The 26,461-nt window shown below is 33.1% G+C and overlaps 1 protein-coding gene across 3 annotated transcripts in view; it reads right to left on the bottom strand.

The window, feature by feature from the left end:
- Positions 1 to 1,783: 1,783 nt before the first annotated feature.
- The window catches only part of UFL1 (UFM1 specific ligase 1), a 33,993-nt gene continuing 9,315 nt past the window's right edge, over positions 1,784 to 26,461 (bottom strand). For all 3 annotated transcript variants that reach the window (XM_518643.8, XM_063813279.1, XM_016956014.4), the window contains exons 7-19: positions 22,725 to 22,783; positions 20,657 to 20,803; positions 19,498 to 19,673; positions 18,237 to 18,416; positions 16,396 to 16,516; positions 14,031 to 14,153; positions 8,768 to 8,885; positions 7,474 to 7,640; positions 7,253 to 7,383; positions 5,541 to 5,621; positions 5,132 to 5,217; positions 4,391 to 4,571; positions 1,784 to 3,768 (exon numbers count right to left, since the gene is read on the bottom strand). In XM_518643.8, coding sequence (XP_518643.2) covers positions 3,550 to 3,768; positions 4,391 to 4,571; positions 5,132 to 5,217; positions 5,541 to 5,621; positions 7,253 to 7,383; positions 7,474 to 7,640; positions 8,768 to 8,885; positions 14,031 to 14,153; positions 16,396 to 16,516; positions 18,237 to 18,416; positions 19,498 to 19,673; positions 20,657 to 20,803; positions 22,725 to 22,783 — 1,789 coding nt within the window. In that variant the 3' untranslated portion in view covers positions 1,784 to 3,549. The remainder of the gene's footprint in view (positions 3,769 to 4,390; positions 4,572 to 5,131; positions 5,218 to 5,540; positions 5,622 to 7,252; positions 7,384 to 7,473; positions 7,641 to 8,767; positions 8,886 to 14,030; positions 14,154 to 16,395; positions 16,517 to 18,236; positions 18,417 to 19,497; positions 19,674 to 20,656; positions 20,804 to 22,724; positions 22,784 to 26,461) is intronic.

Genomic DNA, 26,461 nt, shown 5'->3' with positions numbered 1-26,461 from the left:
TCTAATCATGGCTTCAGAGGGTGCAAGCCCAAGCCTTGGCAGCTTCCACGTGGTGTTGAGTCTGCGAGTGCACGGAAGTCAAGAATTGAGGTTTGGAAACCTCCGCCTATATTTCAGAAGATGTATGGAAACGTCTGGATGCCCCTGCAGACGTTTGCTGCAGGGGCGGGGTCCTCATGGAGAACCTCTGCTAGAGCAGTGCAGAAGGGAAATGTGGGGTGGGAGCCCCCACACAGAGTCCCTACTAGGGCACCGCCTAGTGGAGCTCTGAGAAGAGGGCCTCTGTCCTCCAGACCCCAGAATGGTAGATCCACTGACAGCTTGCACCATGTGCTTGGAAATGCCACACTCAATGCCAGCCCATGAAGGCAGCCAGGAGGAGACTGTACCCGGCAACGCCACAGAGGGGGAGCTGCCCAAGACCATGGGAACTCCCTTCTAGCATCAGTGTGACTCAGATGCAAAACATGGAGTCAAAGGGAGCATTAAGATTTGACTGCCTGCTGGACTTTGACATAGGGATTGTAGCCCCTTTGTTTTGGCCAATTTCTCCCATTTGGAATGGCTGTATTTACCCAATGCCTGTATCCCCATTGTATTTAGGAAGTAACTAACTTGCTTTTGATTTTATAGCTTCATGGGAGGAAGGGACTTACTTACCTTGTCTCAGATGAGACATTGGACTGTGGACTTTTGAGTTAATGCTAAAATGAATTAAGATTTTGGGGACTGTCGGGAAGGCATGATTGATTGGTTTTGAAATGTGAGGACATGAGATTTGGGAGGGGCCAGGGATGGAACGATATGTTTTGGCTGTGTCCCCATTCAAATCTCATCTTGAATTCTGACTCCCACAATTCCTACATGTCATGGGAAGAACAGGGTGGGAGGTGATTGAATTATGGGGGCAGGTCTTTCCTGCTCTGTTCTCTTGATAGTGAATGAGTCTCATGAGATCTGATGAATTTAAATGGGGGAGTTTCCCTGCACAAGCTCCTCTTCCCTTGTCTGGCATCATGTGAGACATTGCCTTTTACCTTCTGCCATGATTGTGAGGCCTCTCCAGCCACATGGAAATTTAAGTAAGTCCAATAAACCTCTTTCTTTTGTAAATTGCCCAGTCTCGGGTAGTCTTTATTAGCAGCGTGAAAACGGACTAATACACTCTGGTTCTAGTGACATTTCTGAGGAAGGAATGAACTGTTCCTTTTCAGTCTGATTCCAGCTTCAGATCACCATTGCACCCTGACCTTATCCATGGTGCTTTTTGGTCTAAGTAAAGCATTTCTCTAATAATACATTCAGGTTAAGCAACTATTACATTTATTGTCCTAATTTAGCATTAAGGTCTTTTCACAAAATACACTGTGATTTTGATACTATATGCCACTCTTCATCGGATCTTTCTGATGGCCAAGAGTTTCCTTAACTCTTGAAAAGCATATAAGTAAGTCTAGAGCTGGAACACATGAACATGAATACCTGAGCACATTTTCCAATACTTCTACCCCGACTGCAATAGCAGGAATTAGCATATGCAAGAATACAGCTACACATTTGCTGAAATCTAGTTAATTGAGAAATAATTGACTAAGATAAAATGGTTCGAGAATGGCAAACTCTCAAGGAATGAAAGACACTGAGAGCTCTGGAACTATTTTTGTGTAAGAAAAATAAAATCCTTTAATAATGTTCAAAATGAGAATTCAAAATGTATATATATAAAATATATGCACCAATTAATCTTTGTGTTAATTAATAGAAGCTTCAAAGTACTATAAAATTTAGTAGAATAGGTAACTTTATTTTAAATAACTTTCTTAACCCTGCCCATTAAGATCACAGTAAACATACAATAATTTTTATTATGGAAATTAATCTTTACATACAAAATCAGCTATGTAATTTTACTTACAAAACAATAAAAACTGTTCTTTACTGTGGCAACAAAAGAAGCATTTTGACAAATGAAAAAAATTAATGCAAACAAATTAAAACAATGCTTTTCTTTTTACTTGCTTCACTGTCTCTTCTATTTATTTTCTATGATCATTTGACACAAACATGGATTACTTTGATATCTACTGAAATATAAATGATAAGGTTCTTAAAGGTTGAATTAAAAGTCTGGGTGTTCAATATTTTAGAAGCTGAATAAACAAAACGAAATTGGGGTTTGTGATTACAGAGGATTTATCATTTTTTCCCTTTGCCCATATGAAAATATATAATAGAAAATTACCCATGGGAAAACATTTTTAAATTTAATGTTGCGTTCCTATCAAGTTTAATAATAATGCCAAGTCGGCAATTTAATTAATTACTTTCACTAAGGATTAATACTTTGTCTAGAATGGAGTAGAGGTAGACTGATCTTTTCGTATTCAAATATTTTAAAATACAAAGTTTAAAATGTCATAAGGAATTATACAAAATAGTATTTTTAAATATTTGAAATTTAATTTATAATTATATTCAAAATAATTAAATCCCTTTTTGATAAATAGTAAGCTGTTGCTTGAAATTCATTTGGTTGAAATGATTAAGGAACTCTTTTAGTTATTTTTAACTAATAATCTTTAGGAAAAAATATCTATTTTTTAATAAGGGTTTCTAGTTTTGGAAAAAAGCTTCTAATGATTTAAATGCACTTACAGATGCTCCTACCACTGGAAAAGGCATCCTATCTGTTTTTCACACTAGTATTTACAAAGTATTATGTGACAGAGGAGCTATTGAACTAAAAAAATAAAATGTACAAATGCAAACTGGGTCAAAGAAAAATCTTTGTATAAAATGCTTAGTTATTCCAATGTTAAATATGACTTATGCTTACTGGTAATAAATTGCATGTGTTCTCTCTCTTGTTAGTAGCTTGTTTTAGAAGAGAACACAGCAATGCATGGGCCACTCTAGCGTTCTTGTGCACCTGTAAAGGCATCCTTGCAGCCCCAACCAAAATCAATGTTTATTCTGCCAAAAATAAGAGCAAGGGCTTAGTAATAATTTTTCTTTTTTGTAAATTTCTGTATTTTAGTTTTGAAGTGCTTTCTATTTAAAAATAAAAAACATGATTTATTTTCATTTCTGACACAGAAGTGTTTCTTTAAAAAAAAAAAAAGACCACATTTTAAATTTCTGCTTAAATGTATATAAAGTATACATTTAAGTATACTGGCACTCGCAACAAATGAATCCTTCCCCAGGGATAAATGGATCGGAAAATTTGTTTTTCATTCAACATTTGGAAAGAGAACAAACCTGAAATATGTAATTTTTAAAATTATGTGAAAATAATATGAAAAATTTCATATAGTATTTGTGTGAAAATCAGGTGGAAAAAAACTTCTATGAAGAACCCAATTTACAAAAATTCACATCTTTTTAAGATTTACATTTAATACAATACTACTGTTTTAACTGAATTGTGTGTGTATGAGGTGGTTTTTGCAGGGAGAGGGGAGTTGTATAGTGACTACTTTTTTGTGACCACTCACCTTCAACCTTGGGGGAAAATGCTTACTATATGACAAATGTAAATTAAGATCATTACTCTTCCGTCACAGATGATTTCCTAGATTTGAGAACAAGGTCTTTAATGGATGAAGAAAGTTCTTGAAGCTCTTTACGAGTAGTACTGGCAACATCTTCTTGTTCTTTGTCTAATTCATTATTCAAGGGATAATCTCCCTGCCCAGTCTTCTTACTTTGACTGACTAGCTGCTTTACAACCAAACCTTGATACTTTACCAAAAGAGCATGCTGATCCTGTGAAAAGGGAAAGAATAGTTAATCAACACAATTTATCTTTTTGTGGAACAGATAAAGTAGAATTTCTTCAACTAATACACATTGAAGGTCCTCATCTTTACAAAAAACTGGCCATGGAAGTAGCAAGTCTAATCTAGCAGTTTCTGCTCTCAAGGAGTGTACAATTTAGAAGAGATAAAACATGAATGCAAATCACTTTACCATAAGTCAACTTATGGTAAAGTCAACTTATCACCTGGTTCTATCACCAAAGATACAGTCAAAGGGATAGGGAAGTTTCCTTTTAGCTGAGGGGTTTTTTAGCTAAAAGGGATAGGACAAGACTTTTGAATGGATCCTTGATGGATAAGTTAAACCTAAAGAAGCTGAAATGGGAGATTTGACATTATTGTATCTTTTCTGAAAGCTTAATTTCCAAATTCAGAACATTCTTGAAAGATTCTTGAGCTATGTGGAATTTTAAAAAATTAATCTCCTAATCCACTGTTCACATTATTGGAAATGGGCTTTGATGTTAATGTATTTTATACCTGAGTGCTGACAGTAATTCACCTCAATCCACTCAAAATATTCAGAATGTAAATCTTTGAAAGTTTCAAGTGTATTGAAAATGTAATACCTCTGGAATTTTACTATTAAGAAAAGCAATGATCTGTGGGACACATCTTCCAGGTGCATGGAGCATGCTGTGGGTTGAAAACTGAAACAACAGGACTGATGTGAGGTGCAGAATAAGAGCAGGGTCTTCTGTGACCTTTAGCTGTTCAGCCAGTGCTTGTCGATGTTGGAACAGTATCTGTCTAAAAAAAAAAAAAAAAGCACACAAATTCATTATCATAATTTAAGAAGTTCTCACCAATTTCAATTCATCCCTTTCTGTTAATTTTTAGCTTCTCTAGTTTATCTAATTCCATAAAAATTTAAGTTAACTTTTCAATATGGGACATACACACATAAAACCTAAATGGCATGGATAGATTAGTGTGCTACAAAATTAAAGAAAAAGCTATAGAGTGGGAATACTCAAAGTATGTTTTTTGTTTTGAGTTGCTGGAGGTCAAACAAATTTGCACTGATTAGGTAAGGTTTCCTGTAAGGAAAGTCCCCAAGCTAATAAAAAGTTCCTGGGCTTGATGAACTATAGGATAAAGAAACTCTGCTACTTGATCCAGAGGGTCAGAGAGAAATATCTAACTATTTTAAGACTTTGAATATTCTTGAAGGTCTACAGCCATTTAGATATATTAGACACATTAGGTACATATTCTCTGTGTAAGAGTCGGGCAGTCAAATTCAAATTTCAGATATGAAAGGCTCCACATTTAAGAACATTTCCAAATATAGATTAATTTAATGTTACCTTTCCCTTTTTTTGTCTCCCCTTTTCACCATAATATCACAAGCTTCTGCTGCAGAATCCAGACAAGAAATAAAGTCTTCTATGCTCTGAAAAGGCATTGAATACCATAATTTACTTTTATATATAACTGCATAAGGAAGTATAGCCATTTAACAACTGTTTTGTAATTTTACATCCCAAATACAATTTTTAAAAGGGTCACTTTCTCATTAAGTTAGAAATTGTGATATAGAACTAACAATGGTAAAATGCCAGCAGCTTGGTCTTCTCTTCTCATTTCAAAGAGGCAGCTGAGTGCAAAATACTAGTTTTAGATTGGATTTACAATTACTCTGATAAAAAATCTACTCAAAGATCTTTGTAACAAACTGCTAGCCCTGACATGTAACTAGAATAAAACTTTACTTACCTTTTCATTCAGAGAGTTATGGAGTTTTGTAAGAGCTACTTTGGTTTCTTCTGATAATTTACTTAAAATTTTTTTTCTTATCTGTAGGGGTAAATGAAAATTCATTCAGTACTGTGCTTTTGACATGCAATGGATATAAGATAAAGTGAAAAAAATACTGTAACAAGTTGCTGAGTGGAATGTACCATATTCTTGAATTTTAGATCTCAAATTAGAGACAAAAACATTATTAGAGTCAATAGCCAATCAGCCAAACAGGATAGATACAGCCCTGCTCCTCCCACCTGCTCCATCAATGTAAGAGAAAGACTAGAGAGAGTCGTTGACCTTGTGAGAAACAGAATATTTGGGTTAAGAGGCTAATTCTTCCATTAGAGTAGGAAGAGGGTGTTTTTCTCTACCCAGTGCCAGCTGTGAAGGGCCCCACTCATAAAGATCAAGGATGCCTATAAGATGGGAGGCTGAGCTCTTGTTCATGGCTGGATGCTTGTTATGCTCTATGGTATGAGGAATTTTTCAGCACCTCTCTCTACATGTAAGTGTCCACTGAAGTTTTATGGTATTCTTGATCAGAGTCTTTTAGTTTCTTCTGGCATAAAATTTTGGAGCAGACTTGCTAGTATGGCTTGACACCAGGCCCTGAAGTGTATAATGTCTGGGAAGATTAAGGGCTTGTTGCTCCTGTTTAGCCTCCCTGCCCCAATCCCACACCAATCCTTCTGTGGCCCTTAAAGGGCATGGAACAAGATATTCTGTATTTTCCATAGCAGAGATTGGTATAAGGGCAGGAGACATGAAACTGTCTAGACAACTGGGGATTTGCTTCTTAAGCAGAAGAAGGGAAGGGGGCCAGCACCTTGCTGGCGAAGGAGGAAGAAATAACTGTTCCTCTGTTTGAGGGATGGTCCTTACTGTGAGAAGTCACATGAAACTAAACAACATTCCAGGGAAACAACTTATATCGCCTATGAGGCAATGACTAACTACATCACCAAAGACCACAAACATCAGACTGATTTGGTTTGACCTTGATCAAAGCAGTGACATGTAGTCAGTCACATCAAGACACTTTTTCCTGCCTCATTTTTCCTAAATCTCCAACTCGAAGTGGACCTAGAGAGGTGAGGAAGAAGGAAGAAGAACAGGAAAGAGGAGGAGGAAGAGGAGGTAGAGAAGGTGGGAGGAGGACAGAGAAGAAAGAGGAGGAGAAGGAGGGGTTGTCATCTTGGGATAGATCGCACCTTTCTTCCTCTAGGCAACTGGGAGCCATTCTCTACATTACATAGCAAGAAGGGAGGAGATGAGCTTTTGAATTTAGTTTGAGATTAGAGTTTTAAAAAATTAATTGGAATTAGTCTAAATATTGAAATGAGATGTCCTTAAAGGAAAATAACTTGAAAGTTATGGAAACGGGTCAGAATGTTATGGGATTTGCCAGTCATTAGGAAGAGGGAATGTGACATAATAATTAGGAAAAAACTGTTTATTCTAAAGTAATTAAGCATCATTACTTTTAACAGACTAGTTAAACTACCAATCCTGCTAGCAACTGTATATATAGTACTAAAGTTGAATAAAAAACTTTTAGATTTTTTTCCTCAAACCTCTTTCACTGTATTTTATTTTCCTCTTTACTCCAAATAAGATAAAATAAAATGTGTATAGATGCAAAACAGAACACATCAATAGTGGTAGGGAGATCATTAACATACTTCACTTGTAATGGCTGCAGGATCATCTACTGCCATCATTAAATCCGAAGCTAAGAAGTTGAAAATGAGGTTAGTGATATCAGTACACACTGACTTCAGCAAGTGTTTGGTAAGAGCAGCCTGTGTGTCATCTGGAAAATAAAGGACCTTTATTAAAACTAATTTATTCCCCAAATTATGAAAATCAATGAAAAAACAAGATTAACAAAGATTAAGTATACCTGCAAAAAACTTCATCCCTTTTTCAAATAACCTAATGTTATTGTACAGGTTTGAAACTTCTTCTTGCAAGTCCTTGATTGTGCGTTTTCTGCACGTCCCAGAAGCAGAAGTTGTTGAAGACATGAATACTGAACGTACCACCTCGAGATAAGTTTTATTAAGAGGTCTGTGCATAAGACAAATATATTTAGTTTATTAAAATGTACTGAGTATTTATATAGATAAGGAATTTTGTTTCTATGGAAATAATGCTTAAGAATAGAAATCTCTATTTTTTTATGCAAATAAAATTAATTTGGAGACAAGTTCACTAACAATTTGTTCCACAACCCTAGGAATTAAGACAGAAATAGATTAATTTTCTCTATTTTAAAGTATTCAAAGTTACTGCAATTAAGACACCAAGAATAACAAAACCCCCATAATTCAAAATTGCTTTTTAAAATTAATTTGGAGACTAGTAGACTATAAATCTGTTCTTCATCTTCAGGAATTACAACTTAAAATTCTCAATTTCTAAAATATTAAAATACATTTAAAAAAACCTTTTTATGCCTAAAAAGCAGTGCAAAATGATTAGTAGTAACTATTTCATTTTTTTACATGTGAAAACTATAATTTTGTAATACATTTATGCACAAAAAATATTTATATTAAAATTATCACCACAGAAGTTATATTTCTAAAATCAAAGTTAGATACACTGCTCTCCTGGATTGTATTTATGAAAGTGTACACAGTGAAACTAACTTGAGGGATGACCAGGTTAGTTAGTTACTAATGGTCAAGTTATACATAATTTTCTTCATTTTTATATAAAAATACCCTTAGCCATTCATAAGGTAGGAGTGCCTAAATTTATTCTTTTTGAAGTGAATTTGTTACTCTATATTCTCCTTAAACACTGTTTACTTTCTGCCAAATTAAAATAGAAAATTATCTTTTCTTCCTTTTGAATGTTATTTTTCGTGCTATAGAAGAGACCAGCCAGTGGTTAATGCCGGTCTTTTTCTCCCCAACCAAGACCTATGACTGTAAGATGGGTGAGTGAGGACATTTTCTCGCTCCTGCCTTTTATTTCCCATACTGCTTTACCCAAAGCACTTAACAAATATTTGTTGAATTAAACTTCCACTGTAGGCAAATAAAATCTTGAATTTGGTGGCTAGGTTAAATTCCAAGTTTGAAATGAAAATATCTAATACAGTTGCTTTCTATGATCTTGGAAAAAATCTTATTTAATAACCCATTTAATTTCTACCATAAAACAGAAAAAATACATTTTATACTTGCTTTATTAAGTACTCAGCAAGTTCCGAAATAAACTCCTCTGGGGCATCTTGTATGTGTTTTCTTAAAAAATCTTCAGTCTCATCCTGGAACATAAAACTGATCTCTGGCTTCTTCTTTCCTATATCGGACATGAGCAATGGCAAATAAATAAATAAATAAAAAACATGCAACCAAATGGCAAATAGGGCTCCATTACTATATTTAGTAAGACAATAATTCATTCATTACTCAATTGTTAATGTCAAATAGCAACAACTAGTAAAAACAATTTTGAAATTAGGATATATAATAAAACCTCTTTTTAAAAAATATTTTATTTTATATTCAGGGGCTTCGTATGCATGCTTGTTACATGAATACAAGACATACTGGCAGGGACTGGGCTACTACTGTACCCATTAACCAAACAGTGAACATTGTACCTATTAGGTAATTTTTTTAACCCTTGCCCTGCCCACATACCCACCCCCCCAACTTCCCTTCTTTTGGAGTTCTTCTATTATTTTCCACTGTTTAGCTCCCATTTATAAGTGAGAACATGTGGTATTTTGTTTTGTTTCTGAGTTAGCTCACTTAGAGTAATGGCCTCAAGTTCCAACCACGTTGCTGCAAAGGACATCATTTTATTGTTTTTAATGGCTACATTGTATTCCATGGTATACACCACATTTTCTTAATCCAGTCAATCATTGGTGGACACTTAGGCTGGTTCTATGACTTTGCTATCGTGAATAATGCCTCAAAGAACATAAGAGTATACGTGTCTTTTCAATATAATAATTTCATTTCCTTTGGGTAGAAACCCAGCAGTGGGATTGCTGGGTCAAATAGTAGTTCTAATTTTAATTCTTTGAGAAATCTCCATACTGTTTTCCATAGAGGTTGAACTAATTTACATTCTCTCCAACTGTGTATAACCATTCCCTTTTCCCCACATCAACACTAACATCTGTTGTTTTTTGACTTTTTAGTAATAGCCATTCTGACTGGTGTATGATGATATATTGTGGTTTTAGTTTGCATTTCTCTGATTAGTGATGTTGAACATTTATTCATGTGTTCATTGGCTGCTTGTATTTCTTCTTTTGAGAAGTATCTGTTCATATCCTTTGCTCAGTTTTCAATAGGGCTTCTTCTTGTTGAGTTCTTCGTAGACTCTAGATATTAGTCCTTTGTCAGAAGCATAATTTGCAAATATTTTCTCCCATTCTGAAGGCTATTTACTCTGTTGTAATTATTTATTTTGCTGTGCAGAAACTTTTTAGTTTAATTAAGTCCTATGTGTCAATTTTTGGTTTTGGTGCATTTGCTTTTGGGATTTTTATCATAAATTCTTTGCCTAGGCCAATGTCCAGAAGATTTTTTCCTAGGTTTTCTTCTAGGATTTTTACAGTTTCATGTCTTACATTCTAAATATTTACTCCACCTAGAGTTGATTTTTGTGTATGACGAGATGGCATACAGTTTCGTTCTTCCCAGCACCATTTATTGAATAGGGTGTCCTTTCCCCATTGTTTATTTTTGTCGACCCTGTCCAAGATCAGTTGGTTGTAGGTATGTGGCTTTATTTCTGGGTTGTGTATTCTGTTCCAATGATCTATGTGTCCATTTTTCTAGCAGTACCATGTTGTTTTGGTTACTATAGCCTTGTAATGTAATTTGAAGTCAGACAATATGATGCCTCCATATTTGTTCTTTTTGCTTAGGATACTTTGGCTATTCAGGCTCTCTTTTGGATCCATATCAACTTTAGGAGTGTATTTTTCTAATTCTGTGAAAAATGATGTTTGTTTTTGATAAATATTGCACTGAATCTGTAGACTGCTCTGGGGAGTATGGTCATTTTAACAATATTGATTCTTCTAATCCATGAGCCTGGGGTGTCTTTCTATTTGTTTGTGTCATCTACGATTTCTTTCATCAGTGTTTTGTAGTTACCTTTGTAGAGATCTTCCATTTCTTTGGTAAAATGTATTCTTAGTTTTTTTTTTTTTTTTTTTTTTTTGTAGCTATTAAAAATAAGACTGAGTTCTTGATTTGGTTCTCAGCTTGAAAGACACTGATGTATAGAAATGCTACTAATTTTTGTATGCTGATTTTGTATCCTGATATTTTACTGAAGTCATTTATCAAGACCAGGAGTCTTTGGAGGAGTCTTTATGGCTTTCTAGGTATATGATCGTGTCATCAGAGAACAGAGATAATCTGACTTCCTCTTTTCCAATATGGATGCTTTTATTTCTTTCTTTTGCCTGACTGCTCTGGCTAGGATTTCTAGTACTACGTTGAATAGGAGTGGTGAGAGTAGACATCCTTTGCCTTGTTCCAGTTCTTAATGGCTCTATCAATTTTTCTCCATTCAGTATGATGCTGTTGTGGGTTTGTCATTAAGTAGCTCTTATTATTTTGAGGTATGTTCCTTTGATGCCTAGTTTGTTGAAGATTTTTATCATGAAGTGGTAAAATTTCTTATGTGATCATTTTCTAACTTCATTTAAAACTGATTATTTTCTATAAGTCAATCAGAAAATAATAAAGAGTTTTCCCCTTTGTTAAACCTGGATGATACAAATAGCTGGAAATCAAAACAAGTATTTCAAAACAAATTTTTAAGGAAAGAATAATTTATCTTTGTTGAACAAGGAATACCGGGCAGTTTTTCCTCCTTTATAAAAATATAAATTTATTAGAAATTAAATAATCCTTATAATCTAAATAAGATCTTTGGAAAGTCTTTATAATCATGTGAATCACAATTCAAATAATTGTTTAAGCTAAAATGTATCTTTTGGAAAAGGCATAGATTAAAAAAAAATCTCAGAATTCTATAATTTATTTTTGCTCTCACAAAAATAAGTCTATAGTAAGGAAAGTTTGTATGCAGCTACTGTAATGAAAATAATAGCTAACTGTGCAAATGTCATGCCTACCCATTTACTTAGGAAAGCATGGGTTGTAGACAAAAAAAGCTAACAATATTTCCATTAGAAATTGTAAAGGTATAAAAGTGATTATTTCTAGCTTAATTAAGTTATTGATTCTATAAGCAAAAACTTTACAAATAAAAATAAAATGGCTCAAAAATCAATTTTCACTATAAATAAAAATCTAAGGAGTTGACATGCTAGCTTTAGAGTAGACAGACAGTACTATTATCTTCTGGGATCTGCTGTCCATTCCTAATGTTCACATTAAATGATCTATGATTTCCCTGTTTACTTCCTTTATGCATTTTCAAAGTTATTAAATTATATTTTCTTCTAGTAATCTTTCATACAGAGTTGATCCTATATTTTAGCTGAGAACCCAATTTCATCCTCTATTTCAGAGATTACAACATAAATTTTTTTTCAAAAGCATTGAAATTATATTTTTAAAGGTAGAATGGTTTTACTACTTTTATAGCTCCTTTCAATAATAATCTATTCACAAAAGGAATATCACATGCCTCATTTAACCATTATTTAAGATTACAGATATTAGAGAAGTGTTTTCTTGTAATGCCTCTTCACCCACATGCCTAGTACACCTGGGCAACAGGAAAATTCATTTACCAGTGAAAAATTAAAATTCACAATGGATAGTCTTAATCCTATTTGAAATAAGGATAAAGCTAGTAGTTCCTATAAAGATACTTTTCCTTTAATTAACGTTGTTTTACATACATGAAGAACAGTAGTTATTTCTACCTATCTCAGAATACTTTAAAGACAAATCTTAAACAACTGTGCTATTACAAATAGCAAGTAGAACATTAATAGCTGCAGGCACATCACTTGATATCTACATCTTCCAGCTATAGCCCGTATGTAATGAATTCTGTGAAAGAGGAAAAATATAAATCTCAATCTATTATCATTTAAAGTTTTTTTTTTAATTTTCATTTTGCTGGGGATAAGGAAGAGGGCAGTATCATGGTTTCATTAAGTTTACCTTTTTTAAACAGAAAAATTAAAAATATCATAATTTTAATTAGAAAAACAAAAGATGTCTCTTGTAGACTTTCTTGGCCAAGCACTAACAAGTCTAGGAAAAGAAAGATGCATATAATTAATGCTCTCTCTTAGATATAAGCAACCAACCAGTTAGGTGTTACTATGAAAGTAAAATGTACATAAAATTAATGTTTCCTATTTAAATTTGCAAGTCTACTTTTCAAAAATATCCTAATACTTGTTTTGCATGGCAGTGGAAGACCATAAAAATGATCATGGTAAGGTGAAACCATGCAAAGCTTTCTTAATAATCAATAGGAAAAATTACAATTGTTCTGTGGCCTTTAAAAATTTTTGGTAAACATTAAAAGCTTTTACTGTTGGTTATAAATGTATAGGAAAATGAAAAATAAAACTAATGTTTATAATTTAATATGCTGTATTTTTAACACATTAGAACATGGAGAATGAAAGTGTTTTATTTCTGTGTAAAATACTTATCAGGAATAGTCTGAACAGTGCTTGCTTTCTTCTTATTATCAATTAACTTGCAGTATGGAGCAAGTACCTTTCCTATGCCTTATAAATTGTCATACCACTTTCTAACTCTGAATCAGCTTCCAATGTTTTATCCCTTGCCTTTTCAATGTCTTGGAATATCTCCAAGAATTGTGAAGTTTTTCCCCACTTTACATCCTCTAAGATGTTTTCATCCTTTTTGTCATAACCACTTTCCTCATTTTCTTGAGCAATGGCAGTGTCAACATTCCCACAGTCAGCCATTCCCTCTATAACTCCATTTATGCTTGATTCCAATTTTATTTTCAGTGTTATCACTTTTCATTTCTTTGCTACACTTTTATCTTTGTTGGCCAATTCTCTTTTTGATTATCCATTTCTGTAAAATATCATAGCGTTTATCACTGGGAGACAATTAGGCAATACAGCTACATGCTTTGTTGTTTGTGCATAAGGAATAACCAATGTGCAGTGACCAATCATTGACAAACTATACAATAAGTGGTGTGATTATCACAGATCATGATATGCATCTGTTATTTATGTACTGATTTGTGGACTGAAGAGCTACTTTATACAATACTCAGTTAATATACCAAAGTATCTTTGTATCTAATATTTAAGATAAACAGTGTTGTTACTGGACTGATAACATTTAACTAAAGTGTGGTAACTGAAATTTGTGTCACTGAAACACTGCAAAATAAGGACTTCCTGTATTAGCATATATACCTAATTATATACATCTTAAGAAAATATGTGACAAATATCACACATACACCAAGGAAAAGTAAAGAAAAGCTACCTACCAGTGTGGGATGATTGAGATTCATCATCACTATCATCATCTTTTCTTCCTTTCTTCTTGATTTTTTTAATTTTGTACTCTCTGGCATTGCCCCCACCTCCTCCTCTCATGCTTCCACTGCCCTCTGGTGGGAAAATGACATTAGTTAGCATTACCTAACTAAATCATCATTTTTATAAAATAATGACACTATATTGTTGTATTTAACTTTACAGCAGAAAAAATAAAGGCAAAATAAAGAAACTTTTAGACTCTTTTTAAATTTGGAGTTCCCTATTAAAAGTTTAGTAAATCCAATATATAAAAAATTAATAATAAAATATGAAATCTTTTGAGCAATCTACCTTAGATAGCCTGACTGCTCTAAATGCATTCTCTTTCTCTTTCTCTAACGTCACCTCTTTTCTGTAACTCTCAATATTTTCTTAACAAAAATCCATTCCTTCACCTCCTCTTCTACCTTCCCCAAAAGAAATGTGTCCTCCTTTGCTCATCTGTTACCACAGCCTCATCAATAACCTTCTATTATAAGACTTCACAAATTTAATTATTCTTATTTTGCCTTCTTTGTTGAAAGATTATTACCTGTTTTTAGAGGAGATATCCTGACTCATCTGCTACTCAAACAGATTATAAACTTCTGAAGAGCAAGGATCATTGTGTCATTAATGTATATATTCTTTACAGAAATGCGTGAAACATAACACATGCTTCATAAATGTTGACTATGAATATTAATTGGTTAGGTATAAAAGTATTATTACCTATTGACTATAGACTTAAAAAAACAAATTATGAAACAAATGCAAACACTGTAAATAAAAATAAAAAATACTACTTCAGCATTTCCCTGCTCTTTGATATTGACATGTAAAATATCTACTCTACAAAATGGAATACTGATAACGGGTTTAAACCATTGAACATATTACAACTATATTATATTACTTCAAAATAAGTAAAAGATTAGTCTTTTTAATAAAATAAAGTGATTACTAAAGATCTTTTTCTAAATTCTAAATAGATTTGCCTTAGATTTCATCATATACTAGATTTAAACTTCTATTATTTTTCCCTTTCTTTTACAATAAAAAAATTCTATTTTCAAAAATATAAGTCTAAAGTGAACATGCTTTTTATATTTGACAATAAGTTTCCTATGGGGGGGGAACATTCATGATTGACATGATTCCACACACTGTAATTAAACAATTATAATACAATAGCATTATCACTGAAAATAAAACACCAAATGACCCTTAACTTTTAATAAGAAATAAAATATTAAATAGACTAGTTATACTGACATAAGTCATCAATTGAGTAAGGCAAATTTATAACTATATCTTCAAATATATGATAAAATATCCATAGCTATGAATATTACTGTGATTTATTTAAGTAATTTATTAATTTTCCTGGAAGAATAGAGAAATTTCATAATGCCATTGAAAAGTTTTACAGAAAAAGATTCTGGAAGAGGAAATAAACTATCTCAAAGAATTAGAAGTGTATTTATTAATGAAAAATGTTGAATATTGAATTTCTTCAGTTCTGATAAAGCACTAACAGCACTGTTCCTACTATAAAAACTATGGAAATACATGTTACTTTTCCATTGCAAATTACAAGCATATCAGTGATACCTAGAATAATTTCTAGTGACTTTAGATTAGAAAAAGAAATGTAAAAATATGTCCTTCAGAAATTTTTTCATTTAATTAGTATGTTTATAGGACACCTAAAATATATCAAGTGGTGCTTTGGGTATGTAGCAAGAGTACAACAATAAATGAGATCAACACAGTTCCCAAACAATAAAACACATCATGGTGATAAAGTGATGCAAATAAACTGACAAAATGAGGTGGCAGAGAGTGACTGTGGCTACTATTCCGAAGGGTCAGGAGGCCTCTCTAAGGAAGTGGCATTTAAAGTCGAGCTCTGAATGAAAAGAATACACCAGTTACTCACAGTCTGGGAGAGGGCATTCCAGGTAAAAGGAACAGTTGGTGTAAAAGCTTTGAGGTGAATATGACCCTGGCAAGTTTAGGAATCAAAACAAAACAAAACAAAACAAAAAAGGGCTACTGGGCTGGAACATAGACAGAGGATGGGGAAAAACAAGAGATGAGCATGATGATAAAATAAAGTTTTCACAAAAGAAAACAGAAAACATAATCACCAATATTTCCATTTTAATATATAAAATTTAACACATTAGCAAAATATTTGGTTGATATTAGCTGTTTAAAGGTAAATCAATAAAACAAAGGGCCTTTCAAAGGGCATAATAAATGTGATAAATGCAAAGTTCACTGCAACAAATACAAAACTTTGAATATTCCTTGTTAACAATTTATTACCTGTTGCTTTCCTTCTTCGCTCATCTTTTTTATCCTTTTTACTTGTACTAACGCTTTCTAAAGTGGAGATTTGTTTCAGATCTTCTTCAGTGATTAAATGCACAGGATTATTTTTCATTTCCTAAAATAAAACATGCTTTTTTGGTAGGAAAAACACATAGCATTTCCAAAAGCATAAAAGTTGTTTATATACTCACTAATTATTCTTGTTTGGTTTTGTTGCTTAGAAGAACTATAGAGCTTTGTTTCAGAGCTGTCACTCTAAGGCAAATGTTTCTCCTTGCCCAAAATAGGTCTCTTCCCTTGCTGCTCTTGACTTTTTTTGTACCCATTATTAACTAATGAGAAATCCTATCTTGTCACTTCACAACTGATTACACAGCTGCAATCAGATGCAATCCTCTCCAGCTGTTACTGGCTGGTTTTACCACAGCTTAATTGTGCCCCATGCTCCTTCGCTTTTTGAGACTCCCAATTCCAATGCCACCTGGATACTTGAGATTATTAAAGATAATGAACCCTCCATCCCCTACCCCACACAAATTACCATATGTGAGTTGCATACTAAGTCATATAATCTTTTTTTTTCCCCCTCTGGATTCATTCTTGATAATTTCTGCTTTGAAAAAGTTTATGATAACAACGATGAAGTATTTCCAAGTTCGGATACTGGTTCTTTCTGATGGCATAAGGTCCTATAATCTCTAGTGACAAAAGTATATATTTATGATAAAAGTAATATTATTTCCTTTTTGTTTTTCTAAAGAAAAATGCTTAAAATGTTGACAGTTCACATGACAGAATCACTTTTTTCCAAATTTATTTTTGTGGTTAGAGGGAGAAGCCCAAGGAAAGAAGAAAAGTGATAACCATGTTAAATTTTTACTTGAGTAAAAAATCCCAAATAAGAGTCATTTACTAACTGCTAGTTAACATGGAACAAACATTTTACATATATCCCTTATTTATATTTATTCTTTCCATAGTAGGTATCATGATCCTTTCTTTAAAGATGAGGAAACTAGAGGTCTATTTGTCCAAAGTCATACAGATAATACATGTTTTAAATTCAGGGTTGCTGACATCAAACATGTATACTTTGTAATCTTCTCTGCTGCTTATCAGGCTAAATACAGAAGTTTATCTCATTTTTAGACTATTAAAGAGCTTAGAAGGAGAACAGCTAAATATAAACTATTTACATATTTAATAAGCCCTCATGAATTTATTAACAGTTTAAAATAAATGGGCCTATTTTACCTATTTGAGAGTAGGCTTTATAAGGAGATGATGCTGCCAACTAGAAACATGAACTAAAGAGTCATTAACACAGACCTGGCAGGACCTCTATTTCAAAATACTTTCATAGCAGTTGCTCTGAGGAACTAATAAATAGTAACAAAATTTCTTTCTTCAGTAATTTACCCTGTCTGTGTATGCCAAATAGGAAAAATTATTGAGGCTCTGCTAGATTGAGTAAATATATTATGTATTGGTTGACAAATACACTGTATATTTGTACATATCTACAGATACTGTTTTTTGTGCATTTTGAGGTTTTAAAGTTGGACCAACCTCAGGAAACTTAACTGAAAAGTGTAATTTCCTTTATGTTATTTTAATTTATAAAGTCAGTTCCCCAACTTTTAAGTCAGATGTTTTGATGGGAATAAGAGAAAAAATAAATCTGGGAGACAAAATAAAAATGAATGATATATTAAAGGAAAATAATAAATGATACCAAGTGTTCACTTTCACTTATCCCATTTTTCAAAAGACATCAGATGATTCTAAATTGAAAATATTATTAAGATTAGCAGATAAAAGGAAATCTGGAATACCTTTTCAGCTTTCTGGTGCATCAGCTCACGGAACAGTTCTGTACAGTCATTTATAAATTTTTCACTGACTACAACAGTGTCGCTAAAGACTACAGTTGAGGCCTGTTTGCTGAATGCCCTCATCACCTGCTGAAGCAATATGGCAGCATCTTCAACTGATAAAGAAGTGGGTAGCAGAGGCTAGAATTACAAACAAAATAAAAATAAAGTATAAATGCAATATAATACAGTGAAACCATTTGCTATATACATATATGCTCTCTCTAGATGATCTCATTAAGTCCAGTGGCTTTTGGAACCATATTTATGCCGATAACCTCCAAATTATATTTCTGGTTTCATCACCACTCTGAGCTCTGAAATCATATATTCTATTGCCTACCTTCCCCACTTGCATGCCTAACAGACATCTCCAATTGTTTAAAACAACACTGAAACCTACAAGGCACACATAGTTCGTTTTTCTCACAAAGTCACAAACAGTCCACCAGGATGTCCTGACAACCTTCAAAATGTATTTTGTCATAACTCTTTCTCCTATCTGAAATTATCTTACTGTTTTCCTTAACTATCTTTCCCTAATGAAAGTGTCCCTCCTAAAGACAGCAAGCTTGTCTGGCTACCATATCCCCAACAAGTATTAATAGAACGGTGCCTGGCACACAGAAGGTAGTTTTGTTAGATGAATAAAAAAACAGTTAAATCTGGAATCTTTGGGACTTTCATATCCAAAACAGAGAATTTCTGCTTTATAAAGAGGGTCTGGGCCCGACTAGAAAATAATGGATTGGCCTCGTTTATTTATCTTTATCTACACTTATCTTTTTGGCATACTGAAGGGCAGGTCAACATTGAACACTGAAGTAAACACTATCCGTGCCAAGGCAGCTTGTGTTAATACATTAGCAGAGATTAATGGATAAGGAATAAACAAATGCTACACAATGCCTGATGCCAGTACAGCTGTGAATGTGTGGAAAAGATGTGAGAAGTCTCATCAATTCTTTATCAGGATTAACAGGAGTGTTATATTGTTTGCTTGTTTGTTTTGAGATTTATAGAATTCTGGATGTTGACTGTCCACATCTAGAAGGTCACCCAAAAGACTTTAAGCATAAAGATTATTTTTGTTATAACAATGATTAGAATTTGCCTCCAAAGCCAAGACCACCTTTATGTATCCTAATTTCTAAATGGTCAAATATTAGTAAAATATCAGTTGTCACTGTTTAAAGAAAAGTGAGGAAAAGATAAAACATACTGCAATATCAACCCATGTTCCAGAGCTGATGGCTTCTTCTACTGATGCTTCCACTTGATCCACAAGTCCTTGACCAACACAAGCTGCTTTCAAAAACAAGAGTTGTGTAGTCTTATATCTTTTCTTTATGTAGCTTACAGCATCTGGGATTCCAAGTCTGGACAAAGCATCAAATTCTACAAATATATCACAAAGTTGGATTAGAATTGTCAATTACATGTAAGACAAAAGTGAAAAATAAAGACTTAAAAGTTATAGCCAATAAAGTTATTAGAGATGTCTACCTTCTTAACTCCTCTAACTCCACCCCAAATAATCATGCTTAAGAAAACTAGTTATAACAAAGTTCTAATCCATGATTATAATTGAAGAAACTGAAAAGTACACCTCAGGAAGTCAAGAAAACGTAAGGAAAAAACCCAGTATTCTACCATACGTTTAAATTATTTATATACTAAGGACTTACAGGTTTATTACTGAGGAAGTAATCTGTTATGCAGTTTGACTTGGATTATAAAACTGATCAAACTAAGTAAGCTATATATATGTGTGTATATATATCTTATATATATATATGCTAATTGTTTTAATAACTAAATTCAGTCCAATTTATCCAAATGACAGTAGAATTTCAGACACAGAATTTAGAATAACTTCAATGTTTCCAAAGTATTAGTTAACTAATAAAAACACACATTGTAAATCTGATAGTCAACAAAATATTTCTAAGATGATATATCTGAAAAACTGGGCAACTTAGCAAAATGTAAGATATAATAATTACTTTTATAATTAAAAAATACTTTTAAGTTTATAGTGCCATCTTAATAAATGTAACTGAAAGACTGGCAGCGATTACTACCAGCTTTTAGCCTTTTTACATTATAATTGTTCAGTAACTACAGAACTAAACTCAGTTCCAAGACCCACAGAAACTCGCAGTGTGATTACTTTTATACTCAAAGGGAACCATTATAATCTTCTGATCAGAGAGGACAGTATATGCAAACTGTAGGGTTCCCATTTTTAAATTTTTATTTATTATTATTTTTAATATAACCCACAGATCAAAGGAGGACTCTAGGGTTAGTATAATACTTTTAAAGAATGAGTTTAGTGTTAAAAATACATTTTAGTTTTAAAGAAATAAGAAAGTTACCTAGATAGCCATTCTGCCTGAAAAAGGAATCCACCCAAGTACTCTGTGTCCTGGAGTAGATGTCAGGGACAAACACAGCTTTATCCTGTCTCCCACCAACCACAGTGCCTCGTAAGCGTCCGCTATTAACAAGTTCCTCAAGCACAGCTTAAAACAAACCCACATGAATACAAATAAATCAGAGCAGGTATAAATCTTAAAAAGTAAAATACTTTATTATTTCATAATTTACTTATTCTTAACCTTTAAAAAACCAATCTGAAGTTGAAATAGCATAAATAAAGGTAGTATATTTTAGACAAAATTTTCCTGCCATTTATGAGAATATTCAAAACATAAATTCAGGGAAATTTTGCATTTTGGCAACTAGCTAAAGGTGTTGAACTTGTAACTCAAGCTAGTTAATGTTAACACTGAAATTTTTAGTTTGAGTAATTTTGGTGAAAACACAGCATGCCATTATTTATCTCATAATTTACTAAAAACAGATGATAAAACACTTCAAGAACAGGTAATATGCAATTATTAGTGTTAACAAGTTCCGTTTTTTAATATTTAAAAAATCAAGACACCTAGACTATAATAGAATCAGTAGTGTGAAATACAACTATAAGCAGTTTAAAGAGTTATTCCATTTCCGCTGTTTACGTTGAAGTAAGACATTTCAGCTCTACCTATAAGAGAAGTGTAATGCCTTGGTTAAGAGGATCAATGTTGGAGTCAGACTAAGTCTAAACCTCAACTCTGCCACCTACTAGCTATGAAACACTAGACAAGTCATTTTCCTTATTTCTCCATTTCCGTATCTGTGAAATGGGGATAATAACAATATCATCTCATAGAATTGTTGTATTCAAGTAAATTGCTTGCAACAGTAGCTGGCATATAATAAAGACTCAATAATAAATACTAACTAAATATCACTACCATCACCACCACCACGAAGCGGAAGGTGCTGCCATTAATAGCAAATTTATATTTTTATTTAAACCATAACATTTAACTAAACATTTTGTTTTAGAAATTAAAATCCTCTAAAAAGGAAAAAGCAGATGGAAGGGAGCTATTTCTAAGTGAATCAGCAAGCACATTCAAAAGATGATTGGCAAAAAGAAAGGCTAATGAAAATTAGTCTGTAATGGAAATAAAAATTAGTTTGTGCATGAATTTTAAAATTGCAATGCTGAGTAAATTAGAATACATCAAAAAAGTCCGGATTTCTCAACAGACTACAACACACGATCCTCAATTTAGTATGACTGTACAATGTAAATCCATTCTAAATTCTGAACAAAGTTGTGAAGTTACCAATTATTATTTGAAGAACTTTACATTATAATGAAATTACACCAACTCCTAATTATATAGATTCCAACAAAGTCAGGTTAATTTTAAATCAGTCAAACAAAAATTTTAAAGTTCATATTCTGAAAATACAGTGAAAATTAATTTTTGGTTCAATACTTGATATTTCTTTTCCATTTTTCATTTTAGTTCTTACATTTGCACAGATAATCTGAGTTGAAAGACAAAATCATTGCTTTTAAAAATTTTCAGCAAAGCATTAAAAAAAACCCTCAAAACCTCCCAAGAGCGTCACAAACAACATAATGAACAAAGATTATTTTCGAGTTAATATGTTGTTTGAATGATAAGAATATACTTTTATTGCTATCAGCTCTTGGTAAAAATTGTTAGTGAAACACAATTTACTTTCATATTAGATAATGTAACAAAATCATAAGAAACAAAGTAAAAACTATTCTTAATCTTACAATTTTAAATCTCTATATGTACATGTATAATAGAGTGTGTGAGACATATATTTTCATTATAAATGCTTACTTTTTTTTTCATTATACTCCTCTAGGGCTAACCAATATTAAACGTTTGGTGAGTGTAACAGATAGGTACATATATAAAACTTGATACAAAGAAACTTTTTTAAACCAGGAAATATTTTAGTTACATTAACAATAAAAGAGGAAAAAACATTAAAGTTAGTAAGTTTTACATTAATAGTCTATTCAGCAGCTAATTAAGTAAATATAATTTAAACCAAACTCACAGTAAAGAAGCTGCTCCTGAAATCCATATTTTGAAATCAAAGAATTCACAGCTGTAGGCCTTTATGGAAAGTTAAAAAAAAAAAAACAAACTTCTTACTCATTATAGTTATAGATTAATGAACTTAAAAATAGGATAATTAGAATTTAAGAAAAATACCGTTTAAAAGAAAAAATAAAGTCAAAAATTACACCAAATTTTAAATCCTTAATTGGAATTTTGCTACTGAAATATCAGGGAAATCAATTTGTACTTGCAATCAAGGATCAGTTTACATTGCCATTCCACTAAATTCTCAGATTTCCATGATACGTAACTATTTGCCTTGGTCTTTAGGTTTTTCTTCAATGTTTTTTCTGTCTGGGAGGCTCTTTCCTTACTTGGGAATATTCAAGTGGATGTCATATGATTCCATTTTTGAAGAAAAATGAGATCATATGTGCACTGAAAATGTTTGGAATGACATGAGGCTAGATTAGGGTGACTGACTGAGAGGGATCCATTTAAAATCTTTTTTTTTTTTTTTTTTTTTTGCTTTTGAGTATTTTCTATTTTCTGCAATGACTATGCATTTCTTTTGTTAACCAGTTTTATTGCAATAAGGTATAATTTAAATTACATGAAATCTACCCCATCGTTTAAGTGTACAATTCAATGATCTTAATACATTTATAGAGTTGTGCAACCATTGCTACAATCCAGTTTATAATGTTTTCATCACCCAAAAAGTTACTTGATAGCTATATGCAGTTAATTCCTGCTGCCACTCCTAAATCTAGATAACTATCTGTTTTCTGCCTCTATAAATTTGCCTTTCTAGCCATTAACATAAATGGAATTAATATGTGGTCTCCTTTCTGTGTTTTTGAGATTCATCCATGATGAAGCATGCATCAGTAGTTCATTCCTTCTTATTGATGTTCATTCCCTAGTATGAATATACCACATTTTGTTTATATACTCATCAGCTGACAGACAGGTAAACTATTTCTAGTTTGTGGCTACTGTGGATAATGCTCCTATGAACATTTATGTTTTTGACTTTGTATCGATGAATGTTTTCATTTCTTTGGGGTGGACTCCTATGACTGTATCTCATTTGTAATAACTATAGTTTTTTTTTAAAGGATACAAGAAAAGAATCTAGACTTTTTATTCTGATTACAATTTCTTTTCTATTCCTTTTAAGCCAGTATGCCTGTTCTCTCTAGTTAAGGTTAGTCTGTTTTCATTTTTAATGCATATAACAAAAAGACTTAAGTAATTCTAACATTTCAATCCTCCATTGTTGATTATTTAGAATATTGTAAATATTTTCTACTTCAAACTTGTGAAAGCAGAAACAGTTGTATGAAAATGAATTGACTATTTAAAACTTCTGTGTTTTTGAGTAAATTATTATTTTCACCAAATTCTTAGGATCAATTTGCTTTTTATTAAATTGTTTTACTCAAAATTTTCAGCTAAATTATGTGGAAGCACAGCAGGGGCTTTAGTCAGTTTAGTGTTGCTATAACAGAAGACTTAAGGCTGGGTAATTTACAAAGAAAAAAGGTTTATTTGGCTCATGATTCTGGTGACTGGAAAGTTCAAGATTGAGCAGCTACATTTTTTGAGGGTTTCAAGATGCTTCAATTTACGGTGGTAAGTGGAAAAGGAGAAGACATGTATAAATAAATCACATAGTGAAAGAGGAAGCAAAGGGGAGAAACCAATGAAGCCATAATCCTTTCAACAATATACTCTCTTGAGAACTAATCCAGTCCCATGAGAACAATAATTCACTCACCCTGGTGGGAGGGCATTAATCTATTCATGAGAGAGCCACTCCTGTGACCCAAACACTTACTAGGCCCTACTTCCCAATACTGCCACATTGGTGATCAAACTGCAACATAAGTTTTGGTGGGTACAAACCACATCCAAACCATAGCAAACCTCCAAACCAACAAGGTCTAGGTCCCCTGTGAATTTTGCTCTCCTTTGTTTACCTTATAATTGTTACAACCTCTCATGTTTTTTGTCTTTTGTTCCCTTCTACGCAAACACATCCTTACAAAAATGTAGAAGGCTCCTTGAAGGACTTCATCTTAAAATGTCTAGGTACCTAGCTTATTGTGGGTGTTCAATAAACAATGAATTGAGTTGTGCAAAATTTCTAGCTTTTTTTGTATGATGAAACTTTAGCTGAATTTTTACGTCAATTTGGAATACAACGTATTTAGTATACCTACATATATCATTCTTCTCACTAACTGCTTCCTGCTCTTCTCTCTGGCTATCCATAATAACAAGAAATATCCATAAAAACAAAAAATATAAACTTTTTAAAAGTCAGAGATGCAGGTGTCTCCTCTGAAGTTAGACTAGAAAAGTGGGATGGTTCGTTATTTTTAAGAGACAAATACAAAGATATGGTGCCTTAAATGGTACTATCTGGAAGCCACACAACCTAGCAACATCTTTTGAGGCTCAAAACTTATTTTCCTCTCATTATTTGATGGTACCTCCATATAGCGAAACTCAGGACTACTACGAATGAGAAAAACACAGCTGATTTTGATGAAAATTACCATCACCACAATAATTAGTCAAAGAAAAAAGGCAAATATTTATAAATAGGAACAAAGATATTTTTAGTTTTTAGTTTTTGACAAAGTAATAAATGAACAGGGTACAAAAAAGTTACAAAACTGAAGAATCCCTCTCCATTCCTACCACCCAGCTACACAGTTTCTTTCCCCAGAAACAACCATCCATTTCTTGTGTTAGGAGGGTGATGTGGCACAGACTGTCAGAGCCTACATGGAATAAAGAGAACACCCACATGAGAAAGGGAGCTGCAGTAGCAATGGGAAACCAGTCACATAAGGGGAATTAATCAAGTAACTAAATACATTAAGGACAATAGGAGTTAGATTTTTCTTAGTCAGTGAACAAAGCTACAAACATGGAAAAGAAGGAAACTAGAATGAAATGAAACTTACGGTATTGGACTAGAAATGGAAGTATCAGCACAAACTCACAGTTTTCAATACACATAAAGATACAGAAATACAGATGTATAGAGGGGTGTATGTACATGTGTATATGTATCTCCTAGTTCAACGGTCCCCATCCTTTTTAGCACCAGGAACTGGTTTCATGGAAGACAAATTTTGCACGGACCCGGGTTGTGGGGGATGGTTTCAGGATGAAACTGTTCCATCTCAGATCATCAGGCATTAGGTTCTCATAAAGAGCGTGCAACCAACATCCCTTGCATGTGCAGTTCACAATAGGGTTCACGCTCCTATGAGAATCTAATGCTGCCACTGATCTGACAGGAGGAGCAGCTCAGGCAGTAATGCTGGCTTGCCCACCCTCACCTGCTGCACAGCCTGGTTCCTAACAGGCCACAGACTGGTACTGGTTGGCAGCCTGGGGATTGAGGGCCCTTGTGCTAGCTTGTCTACTTTGAGAGGGCCTGGGAGCAGTGAGAACCGAATAGTGATAAGTAATGTAGTATCCAGATCTTGGTTTCTAAATCCCATACTCTGCTAAAAGAAAGCAGGGATCTCTGGAGAAAGGGCTGATTTGAGGCTTGGGACAGGGAAAGTATGAACTAAGCCTGGAACATCTTAAGCCAGAAAGAAAAGAAAGTTTCAAGAATGATGGGGGTATGCAAAAGGCAACCTGCAGGCGCTACCACTAGCTAAATCAGGGCCAGTATGAACATGTAAATAATGACAGCAGATT

Source organism: Pan troglodytes, chromosome 5, assembly GCF_028858775.2.
Source record: "Pan troglodytes isolate AG18354 chromosome 5, NHGRI_mPanTro3-v2.0_pri, whole genome shotgun sequence".
NCBI lineage: Eukaryota > Metazoa > Chordata > Mammalia > Primates > Hominidae > Pan > Pan troglodytes.
The sequence above is the reverse complement of the archived record's forward strand: the minus strand, read 5'-3'. Positions and strand labels throughout refer to the sequence as shown.